General features: G+C 49.6%; 1 protein-coding gene across 13 annotated transcripts in view; it reads left to right on the plus strand.

Annotated features, from left to right (window-relative positions):
• FHOD3 (formin homology 2 domain containing 3) overlaps positions 1 to 26583 on the plus strand; it is a 411926-nt gene that overhangs the window by 340749 nt on the left and 44594 nt on the right. For all 13 annotated transcript variants that reach the window (XM_032467256.1, XM_032467268.1, XM_032467258.1 and 10 more), the window contains 3 exons: positions 3133 to 3411; positions 9557 to 10437; positions 22965 to 23123. In XM_032467256.1, coding sequence (XP_032323147.1) covers positions 3133 to 3411; positions 9557 to 10437; positions 22965 to 23123 — 1319 coding nt within the window. The remainder of the gene's footprint in view (positions 1 to 3132; positions 3412 to 9556; positions 10438 to 22964; positions 23124 to 26583) is intronic.

The following is a 26583-nucleotide window of genomic DNA, read 5'->3' on the forward strand; positions in this document are numbered from 1 at the left end:
AGCCCCCGGGGAACTTTTGCTTTTGTCATTCCTGTATTTATTAACAGCTCGGGGAGGGCTCAGCTATGGGTCCCTGCCAGGGACTCCCTATCACCTGTCACCCAGTGCCCTCACTAGGTGCCTGGTCATGTACCACGGTGACCCCATTGGTAGGTTTTACGTCCCGTATCACTAGCCAACGGGTGAGTCATCTGCAAGCAGGGGTGTGTGTGTGTCCCTGACATGCGTGTTGCCTGGGGCATTCAGGGCAGAGGCGTCAGGACTGAGAGGCTCTGCGGGTTCGCTCTCTGTCCCCTTCTCTCTCTGTCTTTGGTGGTTCGGCTTGACTTGAACGTGAGTGAATATGATGTAATGTGTTCGTCGTGAGAGCAGCTTCCTGCACCACCGATTTGCAGTCAGGCCTTGGGGACACTGAGCCTGCATCCCGGTCAGGAGCTCATTTTGGAGATGACTGCCTCCCCAGCAGAAATGAAAACAGGAAACCACCCTAGTGGTCAGATCGCACATGTCAATGTCTGACTCTGTGAAGCGAGGCTGAACACGGCGGGGGGACGGGATGGCACTGTTTATTCCCAAGAGTGTGTGGCTTTCTAGCGCGTGCATGTCCGATGCCAGCCTGTCCCTGCAGCCACCAGCTCCTCAGGGGCCAGAGTCGCTACTTAAGTGGAAGGAAATGCCAGCGGAGTGCGTGGAGGCTGGAGTCAAACAACCATGGCTCCTTCCTACTCTGTCTGCCAGTCTCCTGGGGACGGTGAGGGGAGACAGGCTGATGGCAACCAACCGCACCGGGTCCCGGTCAGGGAGAGAGCCACACGGAGGCACCCTCTCCAGTATTCACCATCTGCTCGTCAATTAAAACTGAAACAGATGCCACATGCAAGGCTGTTGGAAACACACTTTTCGTTTTGATGTGGCTCTTCTAAAGTCAGTGTATATGAGAACACATGCTCTCTGTCAACCAAATGATGACACTGCTGGTACTCAGACCACGCTTCTGCCATGCTGGAAAAACAAACGGGGCTGGGGAGCTCTTTGCTCAATACTCTACTATCAGATGAAAAAGAAATTCCCATTTAAAAAAAAAATGCGTTCAACGCCAAAGGGAATTTTTCTCTAAGGTCTGTTCACTCTTCCCCTGTACCCAGCCTCCTTTTTTTTGCTTTTAAGGAAAAGTGCCTGGTGCACGTGGGTTCACCGTGGTGTGCCCTTTGGTGTCCCCCTGCTACTGACAGCCAGTGCCTCTCAGCCTGGAAATGTTGCTGTCATTGCTAGTTTCAAACCATCCCTTTTGGGACACCCAGCAGGGACGCCCAGCAGGCTGCAGACAGCCTTTCCTGCGCTGTCCTCTCTTCCTCCAGTTGGCCCAGGAAGCAGGTGCCTGCATTAGGCTGGAGTCCCAGCAGAAGACGTATGATGTGTTGTCAGGCCCCGGGCGGGCAGCAGGAAAGGTCCCTCTGTCCTGTACACCCAATTCCTACCTGAAGGGCACTGAGGAGATTCCCACAGAGGAGCATTTCTTCTCTCTTTTTTTTCTCCGTTGGAAGTTACTCAGGACATCAAGGAGAGGCTGACATTTCATCTTCCTCACAGGCTCCCTCCCTCCCTCCCCAGGGCCCTGACTCATCCTCTGAGGGAGGCAGTGAGAGTGAGCGCAGACAAGGGGTTCTGGACCCAGTGAGTGCGTCCTTGCAGAATGACTTTTTGCTGGGATGTGAGGGCAGCCGGAGCCCCTGCCCAGTGAGGCCTGAGCTTTCCTCTCCCATAGTAATGCCACTGCCTGGCCTGGGAGGGGAGCCTGCCCTGGGCCCCACATTGCCCGTCACCTGAGCTGGCAGGATGCCTCCACAAAGAGAGACCCCTCCCCATCTGACTGTTCTCAGGGGGTCTGGGCAGACCCCATACAGTTCCTGCCACTACAGATCCTGCCTGAATTTCTCTCTTGCTTCTAGCAGTGTGTGCCTGGGGCTGGAGCGCAGCCAGGATTCCAGCGATGTGACTTGGCCCAGACTGGACGGTCAGGCCCTCAGGAGTGACTCTTCCTCCTCTGGCCTTTACAGATGACTTTTTTTTTTTTTTTTTTTTTGTATTCTCAGTCATTTTGCTACCCATCCACAGCTCACAGCTGAGAGGATTGCTCAGCAAACACATGCATGAGGCAGACTGCCTTTTCCCTCCTCCCTAGCGGATGACACGGAGCCTGAGCGTCTGGCTTTGGTACCAGCATCAAATCTCCAGTCTTGATAAGTTTACAGAGTCCTGTGCCCATGAGTGGTTCTTCTCAGTAACTTTCAAAATGACAGACTGACTTCACATTATAAGCAAACACAATTCAAGCAACGGGTGGTGGGCCTCACTGGTTAAGCCACTGAAAAAACATCAGGCTGCTCTTTGCTTCTCAGCCTGATTCACCACGGATTTTTTTTCCTGTTTCTTTGAAGAGGCCAAAGAAGCATGTATTAGTTTGCTATTGCTGTGTAACAAGTCACACAAACATGGCTATTCAGAGCACTACCCATTTATTATCTCACAGTTTCCCCTGGTCAGAAGCCCAGCATGGCTACCTCGGTTCTCAGCTGGGGGTATCACAAGGCCACAGTCGAGGCTGTGGCTGGCGGGGCTCTCATCAGAAGGCCATGTGAAAAACACACCTCCAGGGGCACTCAGGTTGTTGGCAGAATTCAGTTTCTTGTGTTTGTAGGACCGAGGTCCACGTTCCTTGTTGGCTGTTGGCCAAGAGTTGTTCTCAGCTTCTAAGGCCACCCCTCTCCTTGTCACGTGGGCTGCTCCATCTTTAAAGCCAGCACTGATGTGTTAAATACCTCCTATTCTTCTGATCCCTCTGACATCCTTTTCTGGTGCCAATCAGAAAACACTCTGCTTTTAAAAGGCTCACCAGGTTGGATCATCTCTATGTCTTAAGGTTAAGCAACTTGAGATGTGAATTCAGGCCACACAGCCCCTTCCGCACAGCGCCTAGATTCACATTTGAGTGAATAACCAGGGAACAGGAATCTAGGGGTCCAGCTGAGAATTCTGCCTGCCGTAGACAGCACAGAAAAGTCCATTTTTGCACTCATTTGATGCTCAAGAAATTTCTATCGAGATTGTGAACTCCACTGTTGTCTCCACCAGCGAGCGCCGGGGGCCCTGAGCCCGAACCCGAGGCGGAGGCGGGGCAGGTGGCGGCTGAGGCCCCCGAGGACCCGGCGCCCGGCCACGTGGGAGCCGAGAGCGAGGCGGAGCGGGCGCTGGAGCCGGAGCCGGAGGAGCGAGCCTCCCTGAGCGAGAAGGAGCGGCAGAATGAGGCGCTGAACGAGCGGGACAACTGCTCGGCCTCCAGCATCTCGTCGTCCAGCAGCACGTTGGAGAGGGAGGACAAGGAGGACAGGCGCTCCCGGGACAGCGGGGCCGGTAAGGAAGCCCCGTTTCTCAGCAAGTGCGGCCCAGGGAACCCCGGCGCGCGGAGGTGGGGGCGGGGGTCGCTGGCCTCCGAGCTGACCTGCTGGCTCAGCTCACTCAGCGGACTGTCCCCCGTGTCCGGGGGCGAGGGATGTGGCCACCCTCAGCCAGCCGGCAGCTTCCTGCCCCGCGGAAGGGCCCCCACCCTCTGCCGTGCTGTTGCGCCGTGACTTCCAAAGGGCCAATAACGATGCACCTTCATAAGGAATAAGCCCCAGAGGAGAAATTCCCCATTTCCCTCTAATTGTTTAAGTGTTCATAGTAAGTGTGGCTTTTCTCTGATTCAGATTTAGAGCCGTGTCATGTTGTCATCTACTCCTTTGAAAGAGTTTTTCCAGTGAGTTGTGTTAAACCGTTGTGACCAAGCATCGCAGACCAGAGTCAGTTTGTTGAAAAGGATGGTGTGGTGCTTCCCCAAAAGTGGCGGTTTGCAGTGTGCTAAGGGCGCTTTGATGTGCTCTGCTGGAATGCACATCATTTAGCTAATTTTCTGCAGTTTACTCAGGACCACTCTTTTCTTTGGTATCAAGTACACTCTTTTTCTTACAGAATGATTCCTTGTTAGTGTTATACCTGACATTCATCCAGTTTCACCTGTTTAATGGTGACTTTATGATTACAGCCCAAATGAAATATTAGCCTTCACTAGGAACTCTGGGGTGGGTACCACAGAGGGTTTTAGAAATTGTAAGTGATTCAAATAATCGTTTGAATTATGACTCCTGTGTGACACCATGGGGTTGGCTTTCCTACCCATGATGTACATGCTGTCGTGGGGGCAGGAAGCCACCTCTCTCCCCTAACACTCCTTACCAGTAGAGGCGTGTCTTCTGGGCCAACCAGCCACTACACAGTGACACAGACTCAAGGAGCCTACATCTGAGGCCCAAAGGGCAGTATTAAGGTTCCACATGGGCCTTTAACCAGTGGCAGGATTCCTGCATGGCTTGGTAGGTCACAGGTTAAGGATACATTGTCCCTGGAGCCTGGACGAGTGAATGAAGATTGAATGAATGAATGTTGCCATCATGTCTCCCAGGAGACCTGTCAATCAGTAGCTTAGTCTAAAAGAGTTAATATTTGAGTTTCCACAGTTGTATTATTAGATTTTAGCTTCTGTATCACTGGTCACTGTGATGCAGTGAAAAAGGAAGACTGAAACACTTTATTAGTTTACATCTTAGGAATTATGGCATTTAAAACCCTTTGTCTGGTTGAAGATGTATGTGCCAAGAGGATTACATATATTGATACTTAATTTCTTTCAAAGTCAGATTACAGTTAAACTCTCAAATTCTACTTGTAATTATTTACATCTACTGTAATTATGGTCAGAGTACAGGCTGTTGGGTAAGTCTTCTCCATCCGTTTGCCCTTAAATCATGTTTTATTTATTATGTATAACTCTAGGAATTGGTCCTCATAACTAGGTTTAGCAGGCCTAAAACATATCAACAACTTGGATTAGTAAAAATAAGGCAGGGAACAGAACTTTCTTGGATCAGATTGCCCAGTATTCTTCCAAGTAAGTACAACTTTCCAAAAATGGAGACTCTGCTCCCCGTGAGGAACCATTGACTTTCTCCCCCAAGCTGGTGGTGTCCAGGAATTAGAGCTTTGCAGTGACTTTTCTGCTTCAGTCTGGGGTTGTTAAGAGATATGATCATGTTTATTTGTTGTAGCTTATTGGTTCCTAACAAAATCCCACTGCTCACGGCACCACCAGCAGCCGTGGAATCGAGGAAGCTCTGTCATCATTCTTGCTTTTCAGAATGTTCTCAATTAGATCACAAAGGCAATCAGGGTGGTTCCCAACCTTACTTCTAATGGTCATCCCTGTGGCTCGAAGATGAATTTGTAGGGCTTGAAAGAGACTCAACTGATTCCAGTCGCAGGGTTTTATTTGTCTTTGTTTCTTGTGTTCTGCTCCCTGGCGTTAGTGTGAGAGGCTGTATTGTGGCATTCACCGCATTTTGCTGTAGTTCCTTGTGTAACTGTCCTTTGTCTCTACTTGAAGGTAAGCTTTGTGAGGGTGGGGGTGTCTTTCTTGTTCATTGTGAGTCCTCCCCTCCTAGCTGGGTGTCCAGAACATAGTAGGGGTTCACACAGCCACTGATGAATAAAGGTTAAACGACATTGTTGACCAGAAGGGAAATGATGACAGATGAAGGCTTGGGATTCCAGCAAGAAAAGAACAACAGACTGGGTAAAAGTAGGTCTAAATTTTAAAAGTTCTATCTTTTTCCTTGGGAGCTTCTTAAATCATTTTTGACGGTGGAAGCAAAAATTATATTTGATGTGCAATGTTCAGTGTATGTAGAGGAAATACTTAAGACAACTGTATTTTAAAAGTGGGAGGAAAGGGGAGGGTATAGCTCAGGGGTAGAGCACGTGCTCAGCATGCACGAGGTCCTGGGTTCAATCCCCAGTCCCTCCATTAAAATAAATAAATAAATAAATAAATAAATAAATAAATAAATAAATAAATAAACAAACAAACCTAATTACCTCCCTCCCCAACTGCCCCCCCACAAAAAAGTGGGAGGGTCAAGGGATCTAAATGGAAGTAAGGTTTCTACACTTCAAAGTAGTAAGACATCAATACCAATAGACTAGTTTAGTGTGTATATATATGGTAACACCTAGAGCAAACACTGAGGAAATTACGTGAAGCAACGCACTCAGAAACACTATAGATAAATCACATTGAAATTTTAAAAAAAATGTTCAAGTTACTCACCCAAGACCAAGAAAGGAGGAACAGAGGCTGAAACAAAGGGAACAAACAAAAACAAATGACCGACTGAAGCCCTAACGTATTAATAATTACTTTAAATTAAAGACAGAGATTTGCAGAGTGGATAAAAACACAACCCAGTTATGTGCTATCTATACGCAACTCATTTCAAACATAATGACATGGGCAGATGGAAAGTTGAAAGTTGGGAAAAGATACCAAGGCACCATTAATCAAAGAAAAGCAGGAGTGGCTGTATTAATACCAGATAAAGTAGACTTCAAAGCAAAGGAGATTACTAGGGACCCTAATGATGGTTTAAAAAAAAAAAAGACCAAAATGAATGAAGAAAGTAAACTGAGAAAACCAGCATTTAAGTTGTTACCTGATTATGCTCTTTTCCCAGGCGCCAAAATTAAAAAATTGCCAACATTTCCCAATAAATGGAGAGAGTGAGGCAGTCTTTTGAGAGACACTCAGCTACTTATCTGCCACAGCCTCCTGGCATCCAAGCAGTCTCCCTATTTACAGGACTGTCTGACCAGCTGTAGAGATTTTTTCCATCATGTCCTCAAATGCCACCTTCTCTCTCTTTGATGGTGATTATCGCCTGAGTGTGTTCTGTTGGTGAGACCTACAAGAGGACTCAAGAGCTCCTTGTTCTAGTGCTGGTCACTTGGTGACCTTGGCCACTGTTGAGCAGAACATAGAGAACAAAGCTACACTGGGAAAAACAGAGCACCAGGGGGCCTTTGTGCTTCCCTAGTAAATACCCCCTCAAGGATGCAGACACGGCCACACGGGAGAGACCCAGTGTCCTCCCCCAGCACGTGGGGTCGGGCCCTGCTCCTCTGGTGGGATGAAGCTCCCCATGCTCACGTCCTCAGCCTGGGTCTCCTGCCCCTCCCCAGACAGGTGTCCATGGGGGCCCTGGATACCTGATGAAACTCACAACCTGAAATGCCCAGCGCCCAGCCTTGCTGGCCCTTAAGAAGCAAACTCAGAGGAATGACATTCCTGCCCATACATTCATTCATTCATCCTACATGCTGGAGATAACAACAGTGAACTAAACAAACCCAGATCCCTGCCCTTGTAGAGTTTACATTCCAAGGAAGAACACAGTTTAACGAGTAATTATAATTGTTCCCGGGATGGGGCAAAGGCAGCAATAAAATAAAAAAGGAAAGCATGTGGAAGATGAGACAGTAAGAAGTGCTTGGGTGGAAAATAAAACAGGGAAGGATGATAAACCACGTAGGGGAGAGGGAGGTTTACACAATTCAAAATAAAATGAGGGGAGGGCATTGCTCAGTGGTAGAATGCGTTCTTAGCATGCATGAGGTCCTGGGTTCAATCCCCAGTACCTCCATTAAAATAGGTAGATAGGTAGGTAGGTAAGGTGGTCAAGGAAGACTTCACTGGGAGTATAACTATTTGAGCAAAGATCTATAGGAAGTTGAGAAGCAAATTGTGTGGCTAACTGGGTTTGTCCCAAGAGGGGCAAAGTCCCTGAGGCTGGGTCATGCTTGGTGAACTCTAGGAATATCAAGGAGCTACTGCAGGTGAAGAAGTTCATGTCTGTGTATCTGAGAGGGTGAGGAGCGGTGCTGGAGGCGGTGGTTGGAGAGGAGAGAACATTCAGGTGGGACCTACATGGCTTGTGAACACTGACAGGTCATTGGTCTTTAGTCTCAGTGAAACAAGGCACCATCAAGACAGAAGGATATACATTTCAACGTATCACGACGTGGCTGTTGTGTTAAGAACTGACTGTAGAGGGACAAGGGCAGAAGTCAGGACCGGCGTGGGGACTCCCCTGCAATGCTGTCAGTGAGAAACCATGCTGGTTTGGAGCAGGGTCGTTGTGCCAGGGGTGGGATGAGAAAAGTGGTTGGATTCTGGATGCAACATGAATATTTAGCTAACAGGATGCCCTGCGGTGTTGGATATGTGGGCTGAAGGAACAGGAGGAGTCAGGGATGACTCTAAGGTTTTTTGGAATTGGCCTCAAGGTGGATAAAGTTGCCATATCAGAGATGGGAAATGACTACACGAGAGGCAGGTTCAGTGAGTGGATGGGAGTGAGGGCAGAAGTCGGTGTTTAAAGCCTGGAGCCTGGATGAGATGATGACTAAGATAGTGAGTGTAGGAAGAGTGAAGAGGTCCATGGATATTTAAAGTTTAAAGGTAAGAGGAACCAACAGAGGAGACTGAGAAGGAGCAGCCAAAAAGAAGGAAGCAAACCAGGTGAGTGCCATGACCTGGAGGCCGGGTAAGGGTGTTAAGTCAAGGGTGAGGGGGTGACAGCTGGGTCTAGTGCAATAGGAATGTCATCGGTCACTCGGAAAGGAGTATCTTTCATTAGCCTGGGTTCAAGAGAGATAAAGAGAGAAATTGCAGACAGCCGAACAATTCTTGTGAGCAGCTTTACTTTAAAAGAAAAGAGAAAATTTGGATTATAGCTGGATTGGTAAGTGGAATCAAGTGAGGTTTCTTGTTTTAATGGGTGAAGTTAACCATGTTTATGTGCAGGAGAAGCATGGGAGATGCAGGACAGAAAACTGTTGGAGTGGTTTCCAAATGCCCAAGTGGAGCAGTTGACCCCTGCTAAGAGGACGGTTTATCAGTTGTCACAGGAGGGAGGCCATGGTCGGGGCTCAGGTGCAGGTGGATGGGAGGAGGCAGAATGGAGACCCTGGAAGATCTCTGACCTTGTCTTTTAAGCTGCTGAACTGGGAAGCAAGGCCATGCTTGCAGAGGATGAGATGACGGGTGGAAGCTAGAGGAGAGAGAAGGTGTGTGACACGTCATGTAGAAGAGGTCACGGATGGGACCGCCAGGCAACATGATGGGTCTCCCGAAGACTGGTGGCTGTGAACTTGCAGTGTGACCAGTGGCGGGGTTTGTGTGTTTCTCTGGGTGCTTTGGCTGTGCTGGTGCAGAGGTGGGGTAGGGGGCGTAACTCCACAGCCTTTCCAACACCTGCTGTGGATGAGGTGGCATTTCTTTGTCTTGCTATGTCTAGTTAGGGCAGAAGCCCCTGGGTGGCTCCTGACCAGCTGTCATGGGTGGGCAGGCAAGGTCAGGAAAATTTCTCCCATGAGCCTAGGCCAGAGCCACAAAAAGTGTCACACCTATAAGTGTCTTGGGTCCTAGAGTGGGTCATTGGCACTTTGATGCAGCATCTTTCTGGTCAAGAGCATCTTGTCAGCCATGCGTGCCTCCCTCTTCAATTGCTTTATTTCCATGTCTCCCTGAGTCACTCTGTGTGTAAAGCCCACGTGTTGCCTCGTTGGTTTTCTCGTGGTATTGAGGTCCGTGCCATGTTCTCATTTTCTTCCCCCCGTATACTTTCAGGTTTGTGGTCCACGGGTGTTCAGGATGCCGGAGTAAATGAGCAGTGTGGCGACATCCTCACCAGCAAACGGTTCATGCTGGACATGCTGTATGCCCATAACAGAAAGCCCACGGATGACGAGGAGAAGGGGGAGGGCGAGACCAGGAGGCCTGAGCAGGGGGCGGAGGCAGTAGCCAGCCTGGCCAGTAGGATATCCACCCTGCAGGCCAACTCTTTCGTCCAGGATGAGAGCGTTAGGAAGGTGGACGTTGACTGTCTGGACAATCGGGGCAGCGTGAAAGCCTTTGCTGAGAAATTCAATAGCGGGGACCTAGGGAAAGGGTCCATCTCCCCTGATGGCGAGCCCAATGACAAGGTCACCGAGAAGGCATCTGTGCAGCCGAAGACGGAATCTGACTACATCTGGGACCAGCTCATGGCCAATCCTAGGGAGCTCAGAATCCAAGACATGGACTTCACCGACCTGGGGGAGGAGGATGACATCGACGTCCTGGACGTGGACCTGGGTCACAGGGAGGCCCCAGGGCCCCCTCCTCCGCCCCCGCCCACCTTTCTGGGTCTGCCGCCCCCGCCCCCTCCGCCCCTGCTGGACAGCGTGCCTCCCCCTCCAGTCCCCGGTAATTTATTGGCTCCTCCTCCAGTGTTCAATGCTCCTCAGGGCTTAGGGTGGCCCCAGGTACCCAGGGGCCAGCCAGCATTCACCAAGAAAAAGAAGACCATCCGTCTGTTCTGGAATGAAGTGCGGCCGTTCGAGTGGCCGTGTAAGAACAACGGCCGCTGCAGAGAATTCCTGTGGTCGAAACTGGAACCTATCAAGGTGGACACCTCCAAGCTGGAGCACCTGTTTGAATCTAAATCTAAGGAACTGGCCGTCTCCAAGGTACCGCTAGCATCCAGCATGCTTCTTGATTTGCAGAGTTCCTTTTAGCTGTTGGGTAGAATGGAGAGATGCGTTGTACATAAAATTCCCTGCGGGTTGCTCTTGCTGTTTGCTAAAAAAGTTAGTGAGTATAAAAATCTGATCTTTAGTACAGAACTCTCTGTGCCACATGCTAGTGGAAGCTGAATGAGTGAGGGACGTTTCTTAGCTAATATGGACACAGCTTACTAACACCATCACACAAGGTGGCTTTCAAAGCACCCAATAACCTGGAGGAAAAAACCAAAAGACAACTCTGGGAATGTTAGCATGGCCCAAAGACAGATGTTGGCATTAACTAGGCAAAAGGAGACTTGCTAAGTTATCAAATACACTGACTTCAGCCATGGGATATGTTACTTTGTTGATGATGGTTGATGGTAGTGGTTTGAACCTCAACTGTAACCACATAATGCTTTCACAAAGGCAATACCCCGTGTGACATTTCTTGAGAGAATCCCCTGGCTGAGTCAGCATGCTACAACCATTTGGATGCTTCCAGATAGCCCTATTGTTAGCATCCTGTAAACATGACACTTGAATCTAGAGTTTTTAATTTCTTATAAATGTTTGAAAGCCTTGTAGGCATTGCTGCTTTGGGATTTCAAACAGAGATGTTCTGTCCACTTTTATCAATGGAAAGATCTATACGTGAAGTTATTGGGCATCAAAGGTGAAGCCATGGCTACTGAAAACTGATGAAGGGGCTTCGTGATGCTGGACCACAGATTTTATTTCTAATGATTTGCTTCATTAATTCAGTCTCCTTCACATAAGTCTTAACTGATTTTTTTTTAACACTCTTACGTTATTCTGGGTATATTACAGTTTTAAAATAATAATAATAATAATAATATAATAATAATAACAACAACAATAATAATACAGGTTTAAGACTGTCTTCTCTTCTCAGGAACTAGGGGTATGAGAAAATACTTTGTAAAGTTTAGAGTAAATGTGGAAGAACTTGTGATTGTGAGTTAATTCCAGCTCCATGGGCTGCTCCATTTAGCATAATTTTAGATGAGTATTAAAGCTGCCTGAGTTGGGCTCCTGACCTACCAGTCAGGCACCGATTTGGAATCGAAAGGTACGTGCAGCATCCTCAGGACAGGAGCGCCCTTCGACGAGGGGCCGAGTGATGGGGGTGGTGCCTGTGTGATGCTGAAAGGCTAGGTTGGAGCTGTAATTGGTCGACTTCCTGTTAAAACCTATGCTGGGGGTCCGAACTGCCTGTTCCTCTTCCTGAGTTGGCCTTTACCCTCGTGCTGACTTCTGCCCTGTCCCAGCAAGGATGGGAATCTCAACCATTTCCAGCCTCAGAGATCCCCCAAGTCAGAATTAAAATTTTCTCCTGTTTGTCAATCAAACTGCCAGGATCCTGTATAGAAAATCATGCCCATTGATCGGTCCTCTCCTTCAACTGAAATCAGACCTCTTGTCCTCTCTTAGGAAATATTGCCTAGGGAGCTGATGTTGGGCACCCGCTCTCAGTGCCCCTGGGTCCTGACTTTCCCAGGACCAGTCACATGTGGTCATGAGTTGTCCACATGCCCCCTCCAGTTCTCACAGCCGGGTCCGGCACCTGGGAGAGGACTGGCGTGGCTAGGTTAAACCAGCAGTCTGGTGACCTGGAGCCATCCAGGGCTTGACCTCGCTTTCTCCACCAATCGCTGATCTGTTGGCCCGTTTCCTTCATCCTGCTTCTTTCCAAGTGATCTCCTCTGACTGCCTCCACCCTCCGGGCTTCCCCTGGCTGCTTCTCAGCCTTGGAGGTTCCTGGGGGGGGTGGGGGGTGCTGGCTCTTGACCCAGGTGGGAGCAATAAGAGGGAGTAACAGTTTGGCAGTGAAAGCATGTCTGACTTCATTTTTACAAGGGGAATGGCAAGGTTAAATCTTCCCTGAGAAGACCCAGAATGGACAATTCACTTCCCTCCCTCCATCCTCGTGGTCCCCCTGTGGATGGTGATGAATCTGATTGGTGTCTTCTCAGGAGCCCAAAGTTCTGTTCTTGCTGGAAGTAGGTGGCAGCCTCTTAAAGTACTTTATTGCCTACCTAGAGGACCAATGTTTGCCTCATTTTTATAAAGTGAGAGCAGAAAAGGAAAGTAATATATCAAAACATTTTCCAAATTGATTCCAGAATGTGCCCCCAATGGGACCTAAGAGCCCATTTTGGGGGGATAGCAAATGTGAGCAGGGGCTAATTTGCCAATGTTACAGAAGGTGAAAAGGCAAATTGGAGAGCTGAATTGATTATGTGTCTGTTACCAGTACAGGTAATAACCAGTTTTACTTCTGTTTCTAATCCTCGTCTGTGATTTTTATAAAACGCAGCTAAAAACAGCCACTTCCGAATTCCAGCTCATGAGAAGTTTTTCATTAAACACAAGAGAGCACAGCACACATAAAATAGACTTCGCAAGGCAGCACAGGGCAAAGGGAATCAGTTTTCGTTTCCATCAGAAAACTTACACCAGACCTTAGTTACAGGGCATAGTTATGACCGCCCGAGTCACCCCTGAAGATTCGTGTGCTGGAGCCAAGGCTGGGCTGACCACTTAATGGAAATGATAAGAACAGACAGATGTGCTCTTTGGTTTTCTTTCCAAATAGTTTCTGGAACTGGATTGACTTTTCTTTCTCAGCAAGAAATATATATAGCTTTTTAGCAAGATGACTTTAATTACGTTTTGTGGAGAAAGGCAGAAATCCTGTGCTAAATTTCATCATGTTGTGTGTCTGCTGCCGGTCTGAGATGTGGAGAATGGCATAGGAGATGGTTAAAATGTCCCCAGAGAAGGATGTCAGGGCAGAAGGCCCGTTGCCGGGGGTGGGGAGGTACCTTCTGTGGACTTGACATCGCCCAGAGAAGCCCCAGGAAGTGGTCTTCAAACCTGTGTGCTTAATCCAGGGTGGCCAAGTCCCACCTGCCCCCAGAGGGCAGCTTTTATATCCCGAGTTCCAGACAGACCGCAGGACGTCTGGGTACCTGAAGGAAGGAGGGGACCTGGTTTCCCCTCTGGTGTCTCATTGCTGTCTTACTCCCCAGCGTTCACTAGATTTATCATGGGGAGGGGGCTCCAGGGTGGATTTGGAGAAATCTGTTCAACTTTATTTACCTTGAAGTTTTGAAACATACCAGAAACTATTAGCCCTGACTTTTTAAGAAAATCCAGAGATGATGATTTATCTGATCTGGAGTAAGCCCCAGCCTGGGTTGTCTTGAAGAGCTCCCCAGAGACTCAACGCAAGTTGTGAACCATTGATTTAAAGTGAAAAGTGAGGCACCAGTGAGGAGGACATTGCTCCCACCACCACTGTCCACGGTGACCCCTCCACCCTGCCAACCCCCTGACTCCATTTTATTCTCCTGAGAAGAGAATAAAATCTTCCTACCCTGTGTTTGTGTTCATGTCATAAGGGAACATGTTATTTATTCTACCTGGGAATTCCAAACCCAACTTTGGGACTTGACTGGGGTGATCACGCATCCTCGTGTACCCAGGATAGTCCTGGTGTATTTCTGGGGTCCCAGCATCTAATTAGTAAGAGCGCTCCCGTCCCCTCTCAAAAGGCTCCTGGTCAGGGCACTGGGTAAACCACATTAACACTGGAAATGTACCTGTGTTACAGCTGTCCTCTGCTAGGAAAGGCCTAAAGGGTGAATAGGGGAAATTAACATTTTTTCCCTAAACTTGTCAGTAAACAAGCCTATTCTGGCAAGTTCTGCAGAAACTTTATTCCTAACTGAAGGTCTTCCAGCCTTTATTTAGTTGGCTTTGTTGTTGTTGTTGTTGTTGTTTTGCCTTTGGCCTTAATGCTTTCCCACGTGTATCACTGTCTGGCTTGTTCCAGGACTTAGGAAAATTCCATACTGGTCACATCTTTATGGCCTCTGTATCGTGGCATCACTGTCATTGTCACTTTCTCAGCAGACAGCTTTGAAAATATCCTGTGGCGTCACCCTCTTGGCAGTTAGCAGGGAGTGAGGAGGAATGATTTACCATTTCTAGAACTCGTGCCTCGCCGAGCCAGCCCCGGGGTCGGTGGCAGGGATGCTGAGAAGCATTTTGAGAGGTCAGTCGCCTTTCATGGAAATGCTCTCAAACTTAGCGGTATTCTCCAAGACTCTGAGTTCTCTTCATAAATCATGTCCTCAGCCCAGTTTCTATTTTCGGTGCCAGCACCCTCTGGGATAACAAGTTCTATGTGCTGAATATCCACTTTTTAAAAATTGCCTCCTTTATTTCTAGTAAAATTGCTCTTTAAAAATTCAAAGGGGTGATCCTTCAGGGCGGCATTTCAGAAAACTTTGCAAGGCGAGCCCCGTCCACCTGCCTGGACGGCGAGCCTCCACGGTCTTTGCTGGTGCCCCCCTCCCAGCTGTTCATTTCCTCCTCTTCCCCTGACGTGGGAGTCAGGGCTTCCACGTGGCCCTTCTCTGGACCTTGATCCTCTTTATCAAAGTGCATTAACCCCTGAGTGTCCAAGGACAGGCTCTCAGTAACCGACAGCTCAGCTCCTGGTGCTGGGATGACCTTGGCATTAGATGGGCATGTCAGGCTCATTTTAACATCAGCGCAGACTTCCTGCATCATCTGTAGCTGTGGGGACTTTATCCCACATTATTCATAAAAATGACAGACCTTGCTACATCTTGGAATGTTTCTGTATCCTAAGAAGTGTTCACTTACCCCTGCCTTCTGTTCCCTGTTTTTACATTGCATTCCTCTTCTGAGAAGAGCAACTTCCTCCTCATCTCAAACCTTTAGACTGTTTTAAAGTCTAAATCAGTGACTCTGGTTACACAGACATCTTTCAAACTTCTGTGACCCTGTTCTCCCTCCAGACCAAGGAGATCAGGATCCCTGAGGACGGGACCCAGGCATCGCTGTTGTTTAGAAGTGACTCCATGGGGACAGGAGGGTATATAGCTCAGTGGTAGAGCACATGCTTAGCATGCATAAGGTCCTGGGTTCAATCCTCAGTACCTCCATTTAAAAAATGAACAAAAAAAATGGTAGGGAAAAGATAAGAAATTTAGAGAATGAATCCTGAGACATGAAAAAAATAATAAAAAATAAAAGTGCCCCTTGGGATTCTCTTGTGCACCCAAAATTGAAAAGCACTGGTCTAAATAAACCACATTTTCTGGTTTTCCTTCAGAAAGTGTCGGTAGATTGATCAAACAGGTTTGGTCTTCAGATAAATGATGTTGAGTTTCTCCCAGTTAGAGGTGGTGACTTAACGTTTGCCCACTCAGCCATGGAGGCAGCTACGTCTCCTGGCAAAGAAGGAGAATCTTCTGTTCTTTCTCCAGACCTCCCCTTTCCATTAGACCTGGAGTCCAGGCTGTTAGCCTCAGAGGGAAATTTGGCATGTGAAAATCACCACAGTATTCTCCTCCTTAAAAACAGAAACCAGGACGTTGGCTACCTTCTCCTTTGCAAGGCGGTCTGCAGTACCACTCCAGGCACGCCCCTTTTCTAGATCTGCTCCCCGTGCAGGGTTTCCAGGTGCCTGGGGGTCTGCACAGACTCTTAGGAGCATCCGTGGGCTATTTTCATTCATCCGGGAAGCCCCAGCAAGTTGTCGTGTCCCAGGGAGGCAGCTCTGCAGGCTGAGTCTCAAGTCCCTGCACTGTCCCAGGGGCTGCCACTATTTAGGGTGGGGACACTGCTCTGACCTGCCATTCCTATTTATGTAGGCTCATTTGGTCTATAAATGTGGTAGATGCCTTAGTTATGAAAAATACACGTTGGTAGACCATATATTTTTTAAAAGGATGACTTGGGAGTAAAAGCAGCTGAGAGCTAATTCTTAGAAAGCATGATTTTCCAGGTATTAACCTAAGTACTTTACCTGTGTCAGTACCAGTGACACTAGCCTCATAGTCCCAGTAGACACATGCCTGTCCTTGCTGCGGGCCAGGCATCATTCTCACTGAGTGTCATCCATAGTCTCATCTCATCCTCACAACAAACCCCGCACTCAGGGTAGGTCGCAGAGAGGACACGAGGCAGAGACGTTCAGTGCCTTGCCAAGGTCACTAGGCTGTGAATGCATCAGGCCCCCAGCTGACACCCCCCCGCCCCGGGTGACTTGCTGCTCTGGATGTTATCCGTTCCCCTTCAGGGCTCCTGGGTCTGTTCATGCGATCCCGGGATTGCGTCTTGTTCTGGCTACTTCCAAGTTCATGCTCGGAACACTTCATTGTGCTCTTCCCTTGGGGATTTTAAAATCTTGCCATTTTTAAAAAAGACTCTCTCTTTCCCCTCAATGACCTATATATGCTTTGCAACTGCAATTTTGAATTTCATTTAGTCTGGACTCTACCTCTAGCTGTGTGACCTTGAGCAAGTTGGTCAACCTCTCTGAACCTGTTTTTGCCTTTAGAGGGTGGAGGGGAGGAAAGAAAGAAACCAGGCCTGATCCCATGTGCCTGACCTCCTGGGGGTGTTGAGTGGACCCAGTGCAACAGGGGGAAACGTGCTTGTGTGCTGTGTTAACAAGCGTGTCATTTTTTATTCTATTGCTTTTCTTACCCTTTGTCTCATGTGACTTTCCTGAGACTCCAATGTGAGATTCTATATTAACCTCTAAGCTTAATGGCTACTATTTAGCATTAAAATTTTCCTTTCCACCTTCTCCTAACTGCTGCCTGAACACTCACCCTTCTCTTTTCCAAAACTGGACGATAATGAGGAGGAATTACGGTCTTTTTCCTCAAGATGTTGAACTGCATCTGGTTGTGGTCACTCTCACGTGGCCCACGTTGGGGGTCACCCAACCCCGATAACCATTCAGAATCAAGTTTGTCTCTGTGTTTGCAGGTTCTGAAATACTTGTTCTTGGCGGCAGTGATCTGTTCTACCCGAACACCTGACTTGCACGTCTGCTCCCTGCAAGGCAGGCAGGCTTCCGTCTCCGCATCTGGACTGGTGGTGTCCCCTGGTCCCCCTGAGTGGGCCTAAATGTCTGGGCCTAATGTCTAGAAAACATCCCTGATGTGTGTGACTTTCTGCCCCTTGGAGGGGCTAAGTTTGCAGGCTCCTACCTCTTGGAGCTGACTGGTTCTAGAGGGCCGACCCCAACCCATGGAGCTGGTCAGCAGGTGAATGCAGGCTGCAAGTCACAGCGCTCGCCCGTAAGCCTTGGCAGTTAGCAATCACTCCTTCAGCCGACTGCCTCCTCTGTGCTTCTCAGAAATTCCATAACTCTTGTGGCCCTGGGCGCTGCCTGTTTGAAGTCTCCTCCTGGAGGGGCTCACTTCTGCTTTCTGGAAGCTGGACCCTCAGCCCTCTTGGACAACTTGGGAGAAAGCAGCTGAATTGCCTTCGTGACCTCCGTCCTGGCCGTTCTCTCTATGAGGTCTCTGCTTGCCTCGACAGCATCTCTCTCCCCAGAGGATAACCTCTATCTCGCACCATCTTGGCTGTTACACCCTCTCCCCAGTCCCTGCAGTCTTCTTGGCTAAGTGCAAAACAAAACAAACAAAAGTCCTGCATTCTATCCAAGCCTGGAGCATTTCTCCAGAGGCAGTATTTCTGGAAGGGCAGCTGTTGGCACGTTGGAGCTCCCTGATGGCTGTTGCTCTGAAGGAAGTGCTAGGTGTTGCTGCCTGGTTCTGCCCAAAAGTTCAGCTTAACTAGGCTTTCTGGAAGCAAACTAGAGCCTGGCCTCGTCCCAGAATACCCGTTCCCCTTTAAAGAAGCAAGTTCCTCTTTTAAACTCTTGGACATACTTGGGAAAGTTGCACGTTCAAAGACATCCCCACTCTGGTTTCCCCCATTCTTCCTCACTTCTACCCTTTTGCTGGGGCAACTATCTCACCAGATGTTCACTTCCAGCCTAGTCTGGCATCCTGTGCCTGGAGCCCGAGCCCACAGCCGTGTCCAGCAACATCCTCTCGTCCCTGACAGATCTTGGGACTCGAGGGCAGAGATGTGGATGGCTGACTTTTATAAAAGAATTGAGGGAGAAACTCGTATTTCCTGTTACCCCAGGACTGACCATTGGTAGCACCCAAGTATGCATGTTTTCGTTGGTCCCCATGAAAAATGTCCCCACTCAGGGAGTAGGCACCTCGTAGGCACCGAGGAAATATCCATTTAAGGGAATGAGATCTGTATCAAACAGAGGCAACAAATAAATAAATATGGGAAGACACCCTACCGCTCAGAGCCAGTCAGAAGACTGAGCTTGCTTCTCAAGCCTCTTCTGCCTCTGCTTAGGCTTTGCTGTTATGGACTGTCGCTGATAATGCCTTGACTCCAGTCAGCAAAGGGGGTCTCATGGGGTGTGACGTGCTCTCACCATGGTGACCCTTGGCCAACCCCACAGCAGCCTGGGTTCTTGCTTTCTGCTGGCTTTTTTTTTTAAGAAGGAAGATGTCAGTCAATCCAGTTTGTCATGATGTTAACCTACCATATTGGGTTGTTTTTTTTTTTACTTAAAGTTACTTTCCTTGGTTCTATATTAGAAATTGGGCTTTCGTAACGGATTGTGACTCACTGATCTTGCTGTGTTTGTTGGAAGGCCCTGGGCCATTGTACGAGAGCTTTTTCTACACTGTCTTTCTATTCTGTTCTGTCATTCTTAACTCTTCCAGTGCCAGTGCTGCTCATTTTAATTTTATCTGTTTTATAATAAGTTTTATATCTGACTGGGTAGATACCACATATAACTTTACTTAGGGATTTTTTTTACACATATATTCTTTCATAATAACTTTAGAATATTTTGTAATTCCAAAAAATCTTGTTGTAATTTGATTAGAATCATTTTAAATATATGCTTTTATATATACATTTTATATATATTTTAAAAGATGCACGTGTGTGTATGTGTGTGTGTATAATGAGAGGTGCTGAGCATCCTTACAACGTTGAGGCTTCCTATCCAGCAACATGATATTTCTCATTTGATCACATCGTCTTTTATTGCTCTCAGAATGTTGCCATTTCCTTCAAGTAGGCCCAGTATTGATAGATTAGGAGGATTCAGGATTGTGTTTCTTTGTTTGGGTGTCGTCTGGGGAGATGTGGTTGATCTTCTATCAAATGCGAAATACTTTCTGATCTCCTGCCTAGAAGCATTGTCTCCTGTCACCCTCCCAAGCCCTGTTCCACCTTTGCCCCGTCACATCTTGCCCGGTCCTCTCCAGATGCCTTTGGAGAGTCATCCAGCATTTCCTAACCTCCTTTACAAGGAACATTCTGTCTTCTCTGCTTTATCTCCCCTTTCCCTCATTAACCAATTTCCTATTTTTCTTACTTCAAACAATGGACAGTCACTGACTTTCTGATCACAGAAGTCCGATAAGGAGTTGAGTGTCTGAGAGTGACTCTTAGCAAGAGTGGGGTGGAAGGGTTGAGGGTGAGAAGAAGCTGGAAGCAGGGGGCCAGTGGCGGGCTGCTCTGGGAGCCTGCCACCCAGGATCAGGCTCAGGGTGGAGGTGGTGGGAATGAAGGAGGGGGCAGGAGAGGCTTTGTGGAAGAGGATGGATGACAGTGACTCAGACACAGGACCAGGTAAAGGAAATAAAAGTCACTCTTGCCGATCTGGGGCTTTGACACCAAAAGATGATGGAAATGGATCAGAGCTGATGATTGCTAATCCCTAGATGTGCTCCGGGGCACAGAGAATTTTGGCTTGTTCTTGCAGACGCTGCTCTGGGTTGTTGTGGGAGGGGAGGATAGAGGGGGACAACCCCATATGACCCCCTCATCTCAGGCAGAACGCCCCACCCCAGACACTTGAGAGGTCAGCAGCATCCAGTGGCGCCTGTCTTGATTATCAACAAGAACATTTAAAATAGCCCTTGGATAAAATCCGGAGATTTAACTGTTCAGTTTCAGATACGAGTTTACTTCTTGTTCCTCCCTGTGTGAAGCGGGAAGTGCTCTGAAAGCATCCCCGTAACCTACGATGCCCAGTGGCTTGCTGCTTACCAACTTTTAGGGGGCTGTGTGGGTGTGTCCACGGGAGTGAACTGAGTTCTGTTGAGAATGGGGACAAGGACATGTCGGGCTCAGAGCCACCACATAGGTCTGTGCAGGTTGCTTGCTGCACATGGATGCTGGCTGAGGGGGCAAGGCTGAAATCTGAGCAATGCTTCTCTCTCTTAAGCTGTCTGCCACGGGGCTGTGTCTCCCTGGACTTGGGCATCTTTTTCTCATTTGCACAAAGGCTCCGTTGAGCTGGGCCTGCCCAGGCATCTCTGCGGACTCCTAGTATGTGTAGATGGGCTGCTCAGGGCTAATGATTCCAGCGAGTCCCTGCCTTCCCATAAATGCCTCCAGCACGGGAGCCTGACTGTGGGTAGCTGCCTCTCCAGTGCCAGGTCCCAGGCTGCCTCTGTCTCCCATGCTGCCGCCCATCTGTGGCTTCATTCCTTCTGCTCACGAGCTGTCTTCCTGCTGCATCTCTGGGTCTCACATCCACCATGTAGGCAGGAAGAAGGAGGAAAGGCAAAAGGCATGGCCCACTGGGTCTGTCCCTTTTTAATCAGGAAAACCAAAACCAGAACTGCCAGACTTAGCTGCAAAGAACTGCCAGGGAGGTGACTGATTAATGGACATGTCACCAGTCTGAAAAAAATCAAGGTCCTGTTGGTGAGCAGGGAAGAAGGCATGGATGTTGGGCAGGTGCCCTGCAGTGCCCGGAGGAGGGCACACCCCGGTCCCCAGTGTGGGCATCGCAAGTCATAACATCCCTCTTCACTGCCTGTGTTCAGCATTTTGTCAAACCTTCCCACATTCCTTCTTAGCATTCCATACACAAAATAATGTCTTAAATTAGACTTAAGCTACATTTCAGGGCTCCTGATAAGCTTATCTGATGACATATACAGGAGACAGTGTTCCCCTGCAGAGGCAGGAGGCATTTATGCCACATGTCCCTGGGAGCCCCCTGTCCAAAGCCGATGGCCACACCCACAGAAATTATTCCTTCTGGCCACCAGGCCCCCTAACATCTGGGATGCTTTCAGTCATTTGCTTCGTGAAGAAATTGTAATTTATCCCCCGATGAATATTTAAGGGCCTAACGTAGAATTTTAGCAGTTGGGTTTGGAAGGGCTCAGCAGGACTTAAAGGGCCACAACCTGTGTCTCCTTGCCAGCTCCCAGCCTCCAGTGTTGCAGCCGGCCAGCTTCTCCAGACAGCGTAGCTGCTCCCAGACCCAGCCCGGTTCCCTCTTCAGAGAAGAGGTTGAGGCCTTGGCTCAGGAAACTGACATTCAGCAGCTCTCAGCTGCTCAGCTAGGGTCTGCCTGCAGTGGAGTCTGAGCAGCTGGTTCATGGGGTCCCCTTGATGTGGCCCCCCAAACCTCCAGCCTCATCCCTGGAGGTTCTCCGGAATCGGACAAAGGCACCTCCCTCCGTCTCTCCCAGCCCCAGGCTGGTCCTAGACATTCTTCAGGGTCCAGCTTAGGTGGCAGGCCCTCCAGACCGTGACCCCCTCCACCACCAGATGAATTAATTCCTGGTAGCTGGGCTCCCTCACACGGTGAGCACACCCCGTCACCGTGCTGAATGGGTCTGACCCATCCTCGTCACCTGGGTTTGTTTCCTGAATCACAAGCATCACCCTCCAAGCCCCGCTGCCTCCAGGGAAGCCGCGCAGGCACAGGGAGCTTGGAGAGCCGGCTCCTTCCACCTGTCCCCGCTGCCACCTGCTGTTGGCTTCCCGAGAGCTGAAGGGGAAAGCCGGGGCCGGGGCATCACAGCTCTGGGCAGGGGTGAGCGTTGGCTCAGCACCTCACACACTTCCTGGCTTCTGGCCACGTGCTGCCCCTACGGACACCAGGCCTGCAGGGAGGCACGCACAGCAGGGCTCTGTGCACATGCCTGGCCACCTCTCCTCCCTGCCCCCCTCCTCAGCCCCTTGGCTGGTTTATCCCTCACTCCTCTTCACACCCCCTTCATGCGGCAGCAAAGATGGAAGTGCTCAGGCATTCAGGGCGGAGGATGTTGGACTGATGAGAGGAGCCCCTGGGATCCAGGGGGGTGACTGGCCAGCGATGCTGGATTCCCCTTCCTGGCGCCGCCTCCCCGGCGTGTGTACCGGCTTTCTCCATCTCCAGGCACACACCGCTCGCTCCGGGGCCAACCGAGGCACATTCCGACACCTCGCAGCCCACAGGAAGGGAACTCTGAGAGCTCTGAGTTTTGTTTCCACTGCTTCTATGGAAAAAAACAGGGTTTTTTTTTTTTTCTTGCAAAATATCACATTTTTCCCAATTGAAGGAAAATCCATTTTCTTTTGTAATGTGTCTGACTCGAGAAGTTCCACTGCTGACCTGCTCTTGGCGGCTCCTCGGGCCTAATCCCTGGTCTCTCCGCTGTGCTGAGCGGTAGCCAGGCCTTTCCTGACCTGAATCGGGGCCATTTGTTTTCATCTCTCAGTAAGTAGTGAGCTTGCTTTTAACAGAGGACCAAAGATGATGCATTAATCTTGGATTCTCCTTATTTTATCACAAGAAAACTGCTGCAGATGGAAAAAAGCAGGAGATCATCGTCCTGGATTCCAAGAGGAGCAATGCTATTAATATTGGCCTGACGGTGCTGCCCCCTCCGAGAACCATTAAGATAGCCATTTTGAATTTTGACGAATACGCCTTAAACAAAGAAGGGATTGAGGTAAGAGGAGCTCTGTCGAGCATTATTTTTGTCCTGTCACATGTCACACGTGTAAAACAGTGCTATCTCCATAGTGACTTTCTCCGCAGGGTGGCTTGCCATTCCTCTGTCTCAGCCAGACTCTGAACAATGTTAGTAATTCTCACGTCTTTTTTTACCTTCTTGGTGGGGAGAAACCTTCCCTTCGCCTATGAAGTTCAGAGATCCTCACTTCCTGGTTCATTTCGGATTTCCTTCTGCCCACACTCCGCCTTCCTCAATGTGGAAGAAGTTTGACAACCTCCATAGGGGTCTGGGATGTCATTTCAAACCAAATATGTTTAATGCACAGTTTCAAAAGTAGGGTTTCCCATGCATGCTCACCTCCCTGTCTGTGGCTTTGTTTCTCTCCTGGGACCCGCTGGGGTCTGTGGAAGATGTGTTTCACTGGATCACTGGAAAAGCCAGGCGAGCTGAGTCTGTACCGCTTGTCAATCTGAATGGCATGGGTGGAGAGGGGCTGGGTGCCTTGGCCGTGACTGCTTGGCTGGGAGGTGGCCCAGCTGGGGCCACAGCATCCCTGTTCTTCCAGAATCTAGTGCCTTCCACCAGGCCCTGCTCTCCCTTCACTGTGGGCTGGTGCCCATTTGTAGGAAGTTAAATTTGATGTCCTAATAATGGAGAAAGAGTGAGTGGAGCCAATGGCTCAGCTCACAGGTTCCTACAGACGAGTGGGTGGCCTGGGGGCCCACTGGGTCAGAATAGGGACCTGAGGGCACTGCTTTATGGCATTGGGTGACACTCACGCCATCCTCCTATTGGCCAGGAGCCCTGGATCCCTTTAAAGCCTCTCCATCCTTGAGTTCCCTTCACGCAGTCTAATTTGAAAGACTTGAGAGTGAAGGGGGCCAGTGGAGGCTGGTGGCACCCAGGGAGGGCTGGCCTCGGCAGGAGAGTTGGACGTGAGCAAGGGCTCTGGCTTCTGCGCTGGCCTCTCCCATGGCCCTGAGGGGGGCAAAGTGGTACCTGAACCCAGCCAGGCAGGCATGCTCTTGTGCTTTGGAAAGAAGAGGCCCCCACAGGAGAAGCTGTGTTTCTTGAGGTTTGTCCTGGGTTGAGTACAAACTTCAAAATCCATGCCCACCCAGAAGCTCCGAAGGTGACCTTATTTGAAAACAGGGTCTTCGCAGACATGATCAAGTTAAGGTAAGATGATACTGGACTAGGGTGAGTCCTACTCCACTGGCTGGTATCCTTCTAAGAAGGGAGAAGTCTGGACAGGGACACAGAGAGAAGGATGCCGTGTGAAGACGGGGATCACACGAGGAGACACAGAACAGAACATCGTGTGATGACAGTTACAGAAATTGCAGTGATGGGTTTACAAGCCGAGAAACACCAAGAATTGCCTGCAACAACTGGAAGCGAAGAAGAGGCAAGGACAGATCCTCCCCAGTGCTGACATTAGACTTCTGGTCTCTCAAACTGTGAGGGAATACACGTCTCCAGTCTGCAATCCTCTATGATGGCAAACCCAGGAAGCCAATACAACGCATGCGCGGCTCGACCCTGAGAAGCAGGCACACGGCCTGGTTCAGGAGCAGGTGCAAGGAGGGAGATGCACATCCCTCTCTCTGGAGGGGAAGTTGAGCCCGGGCCCTGCAGTCAGGCCACGCAGCACGGCAGCTCCGCGTACCCCGGCGGGCAGCCGGGGAGGGAGGGCAGGTGGCAAACCGGGGCAGGGCGTATGTAGCAGGCAAATAGAGGGAGGGACATTGAGGTGGCTGCCAGGCAGTGAGAAAGAAGGGGGCAGGCCTGGCCTCAGCGTGAGGCAGCTCCACTCTGGGGCCCCCAGAGGAGCACGGGAGAAGGGCGTTGGCTTGCTGTCCATCAGGCAGGCGGAGGCTGCCAGCTTAGCCGAACCAAGTACAAGGTGTCTTCCACGTAGGACAAACGACGTGGTAGGTCCCAGCGCACCTTCTGGCCATCCTGTTTACTTCACAGGATCTTTTAAAGATTGCACAAGCATCAGATTCAGATGCAGCCAGGGGCAGCTTGACTGAAGGAAAAAATGACAAGTTCCCCTCTTAAAAATATTTCTCCTTCTTGCCATGAGAACTTGAAAGTCCATCAGGAGAGACAGATTCCTTTCGTTTTGCCTTTGTTCTTTCCTGAAATGTCAATCCCCCTGGAGTGGGGTGGGGGGAGGGGGGCCTAGGTTTCAGATACAGTAAGTGACTGAGATTTGAGAATGAACTGAATCACTTTTTCCTTTTTCGATGGGTTTCCAGCTGAGCTCCTCTTTGATCCAGGAAGGAATGACGATGGGGATAGTACCGGGGCGGATGTAGGAACAGCCGAGGGCGCTACACTTGACTTTCGTGGGTTTCTCCCTGTGGGCTGGGTGCCAGGAGGGTGCTTTACACAGATGCTCACAGAGAGTAGGAGGGATATGCTCCTCCATTCCGCATCTTAGAGGTGAAGAGGGTGAGCTCCATGCTAGTCTGTGCCCAAGCTCACAAGCCAGTAAGAGGTCGAGCTGAAATACGATTTCTAGAACCTGAGTCCGCAGTGCAGTCCACGGGCCCTGGGGGTGGCTGGCCCAGGTGGGATCTCTGGGCCTGGGCTCGCCTGCCAAAAAGCATAAGAGGACATCTGCAAGGGGAGTGAGAAGATGCATGAGGCCGCACTGCCTACAGCCAGGAGTAGCTGCCGTATGAGGTGATATTCAGTGAGAGGACACAGCCAAAGAAAATACTGCCTAACCCTGAAAGTTCATTGTGTCACGACCCCTCAGCAAATGCGTATGTAGTCACAAGACACGGAGTTACACATTTTTACCACAGTTTTCATCTAAAGCAGGGTTTCTCAACTGGAGCACTGCTGCCATTCCGGGCTGGGCAGTTCTTGGTTGTGGGACTGACCTGTGCCTGGTGGAGTGTCTGGCAGCAGCCCTGGGGTCTGCCCACAAGATGCCAGTGGTACTGCCCCAGTGGTGACAGCCCAAAATGTCTCTTTGACTTTGTCAAACCCCCGATGGAGAACCCCTCATCTGAAGCTGCCTGTGTGAACCCAGAGACCGTGAACATTTTACAACTCCTATTAGTTGTGGTTGAGAAGAGTCCAGCAGAAAGCAGTCCTCGTGGGGATCACAGAACCCGGGCTCCCCCAGCTGTTACCTGCTGTCTCTGGCCACCAGTCTCAGGGACCCGAGGGACACGGATGCTCTCTGTCCATATGTCAAGCCAGCCCCGCCGGAGCTATTTCTCCAGGTTTGTTGTTGAAGGAGTTAAATCAGGACTGAGATGAGACGGAAGTGGAACCCTTGCAGATCTTTACTAATATGATTTCCAGCTTATGCCCAAATGGCCTTCTATCAAACCATATGCTTCTTGAACGCTGGTGCTGGAGCGTGGCACCGTGTCTTAATAGGGCCGTTCAAAACCTCTGTGTGCCCGAGCGTGATTAGGATGTATTCGCT

The sequence above is a fragment of the Camelus ferus genome, chromosome 24 (genome assembly GCF_009834535.1).
Source record: "Camelus ferus isolate YT-003-E chromosome 24, BCGSAC_Cfer_1.0, whole genome shotgun sequence".
NCBI classification, from domain to species: Eukaryota; Metazoa; Chordata; class Mammalia; order Artiodactyla; family Camelidae; genus Camelus; species Camelus ferus.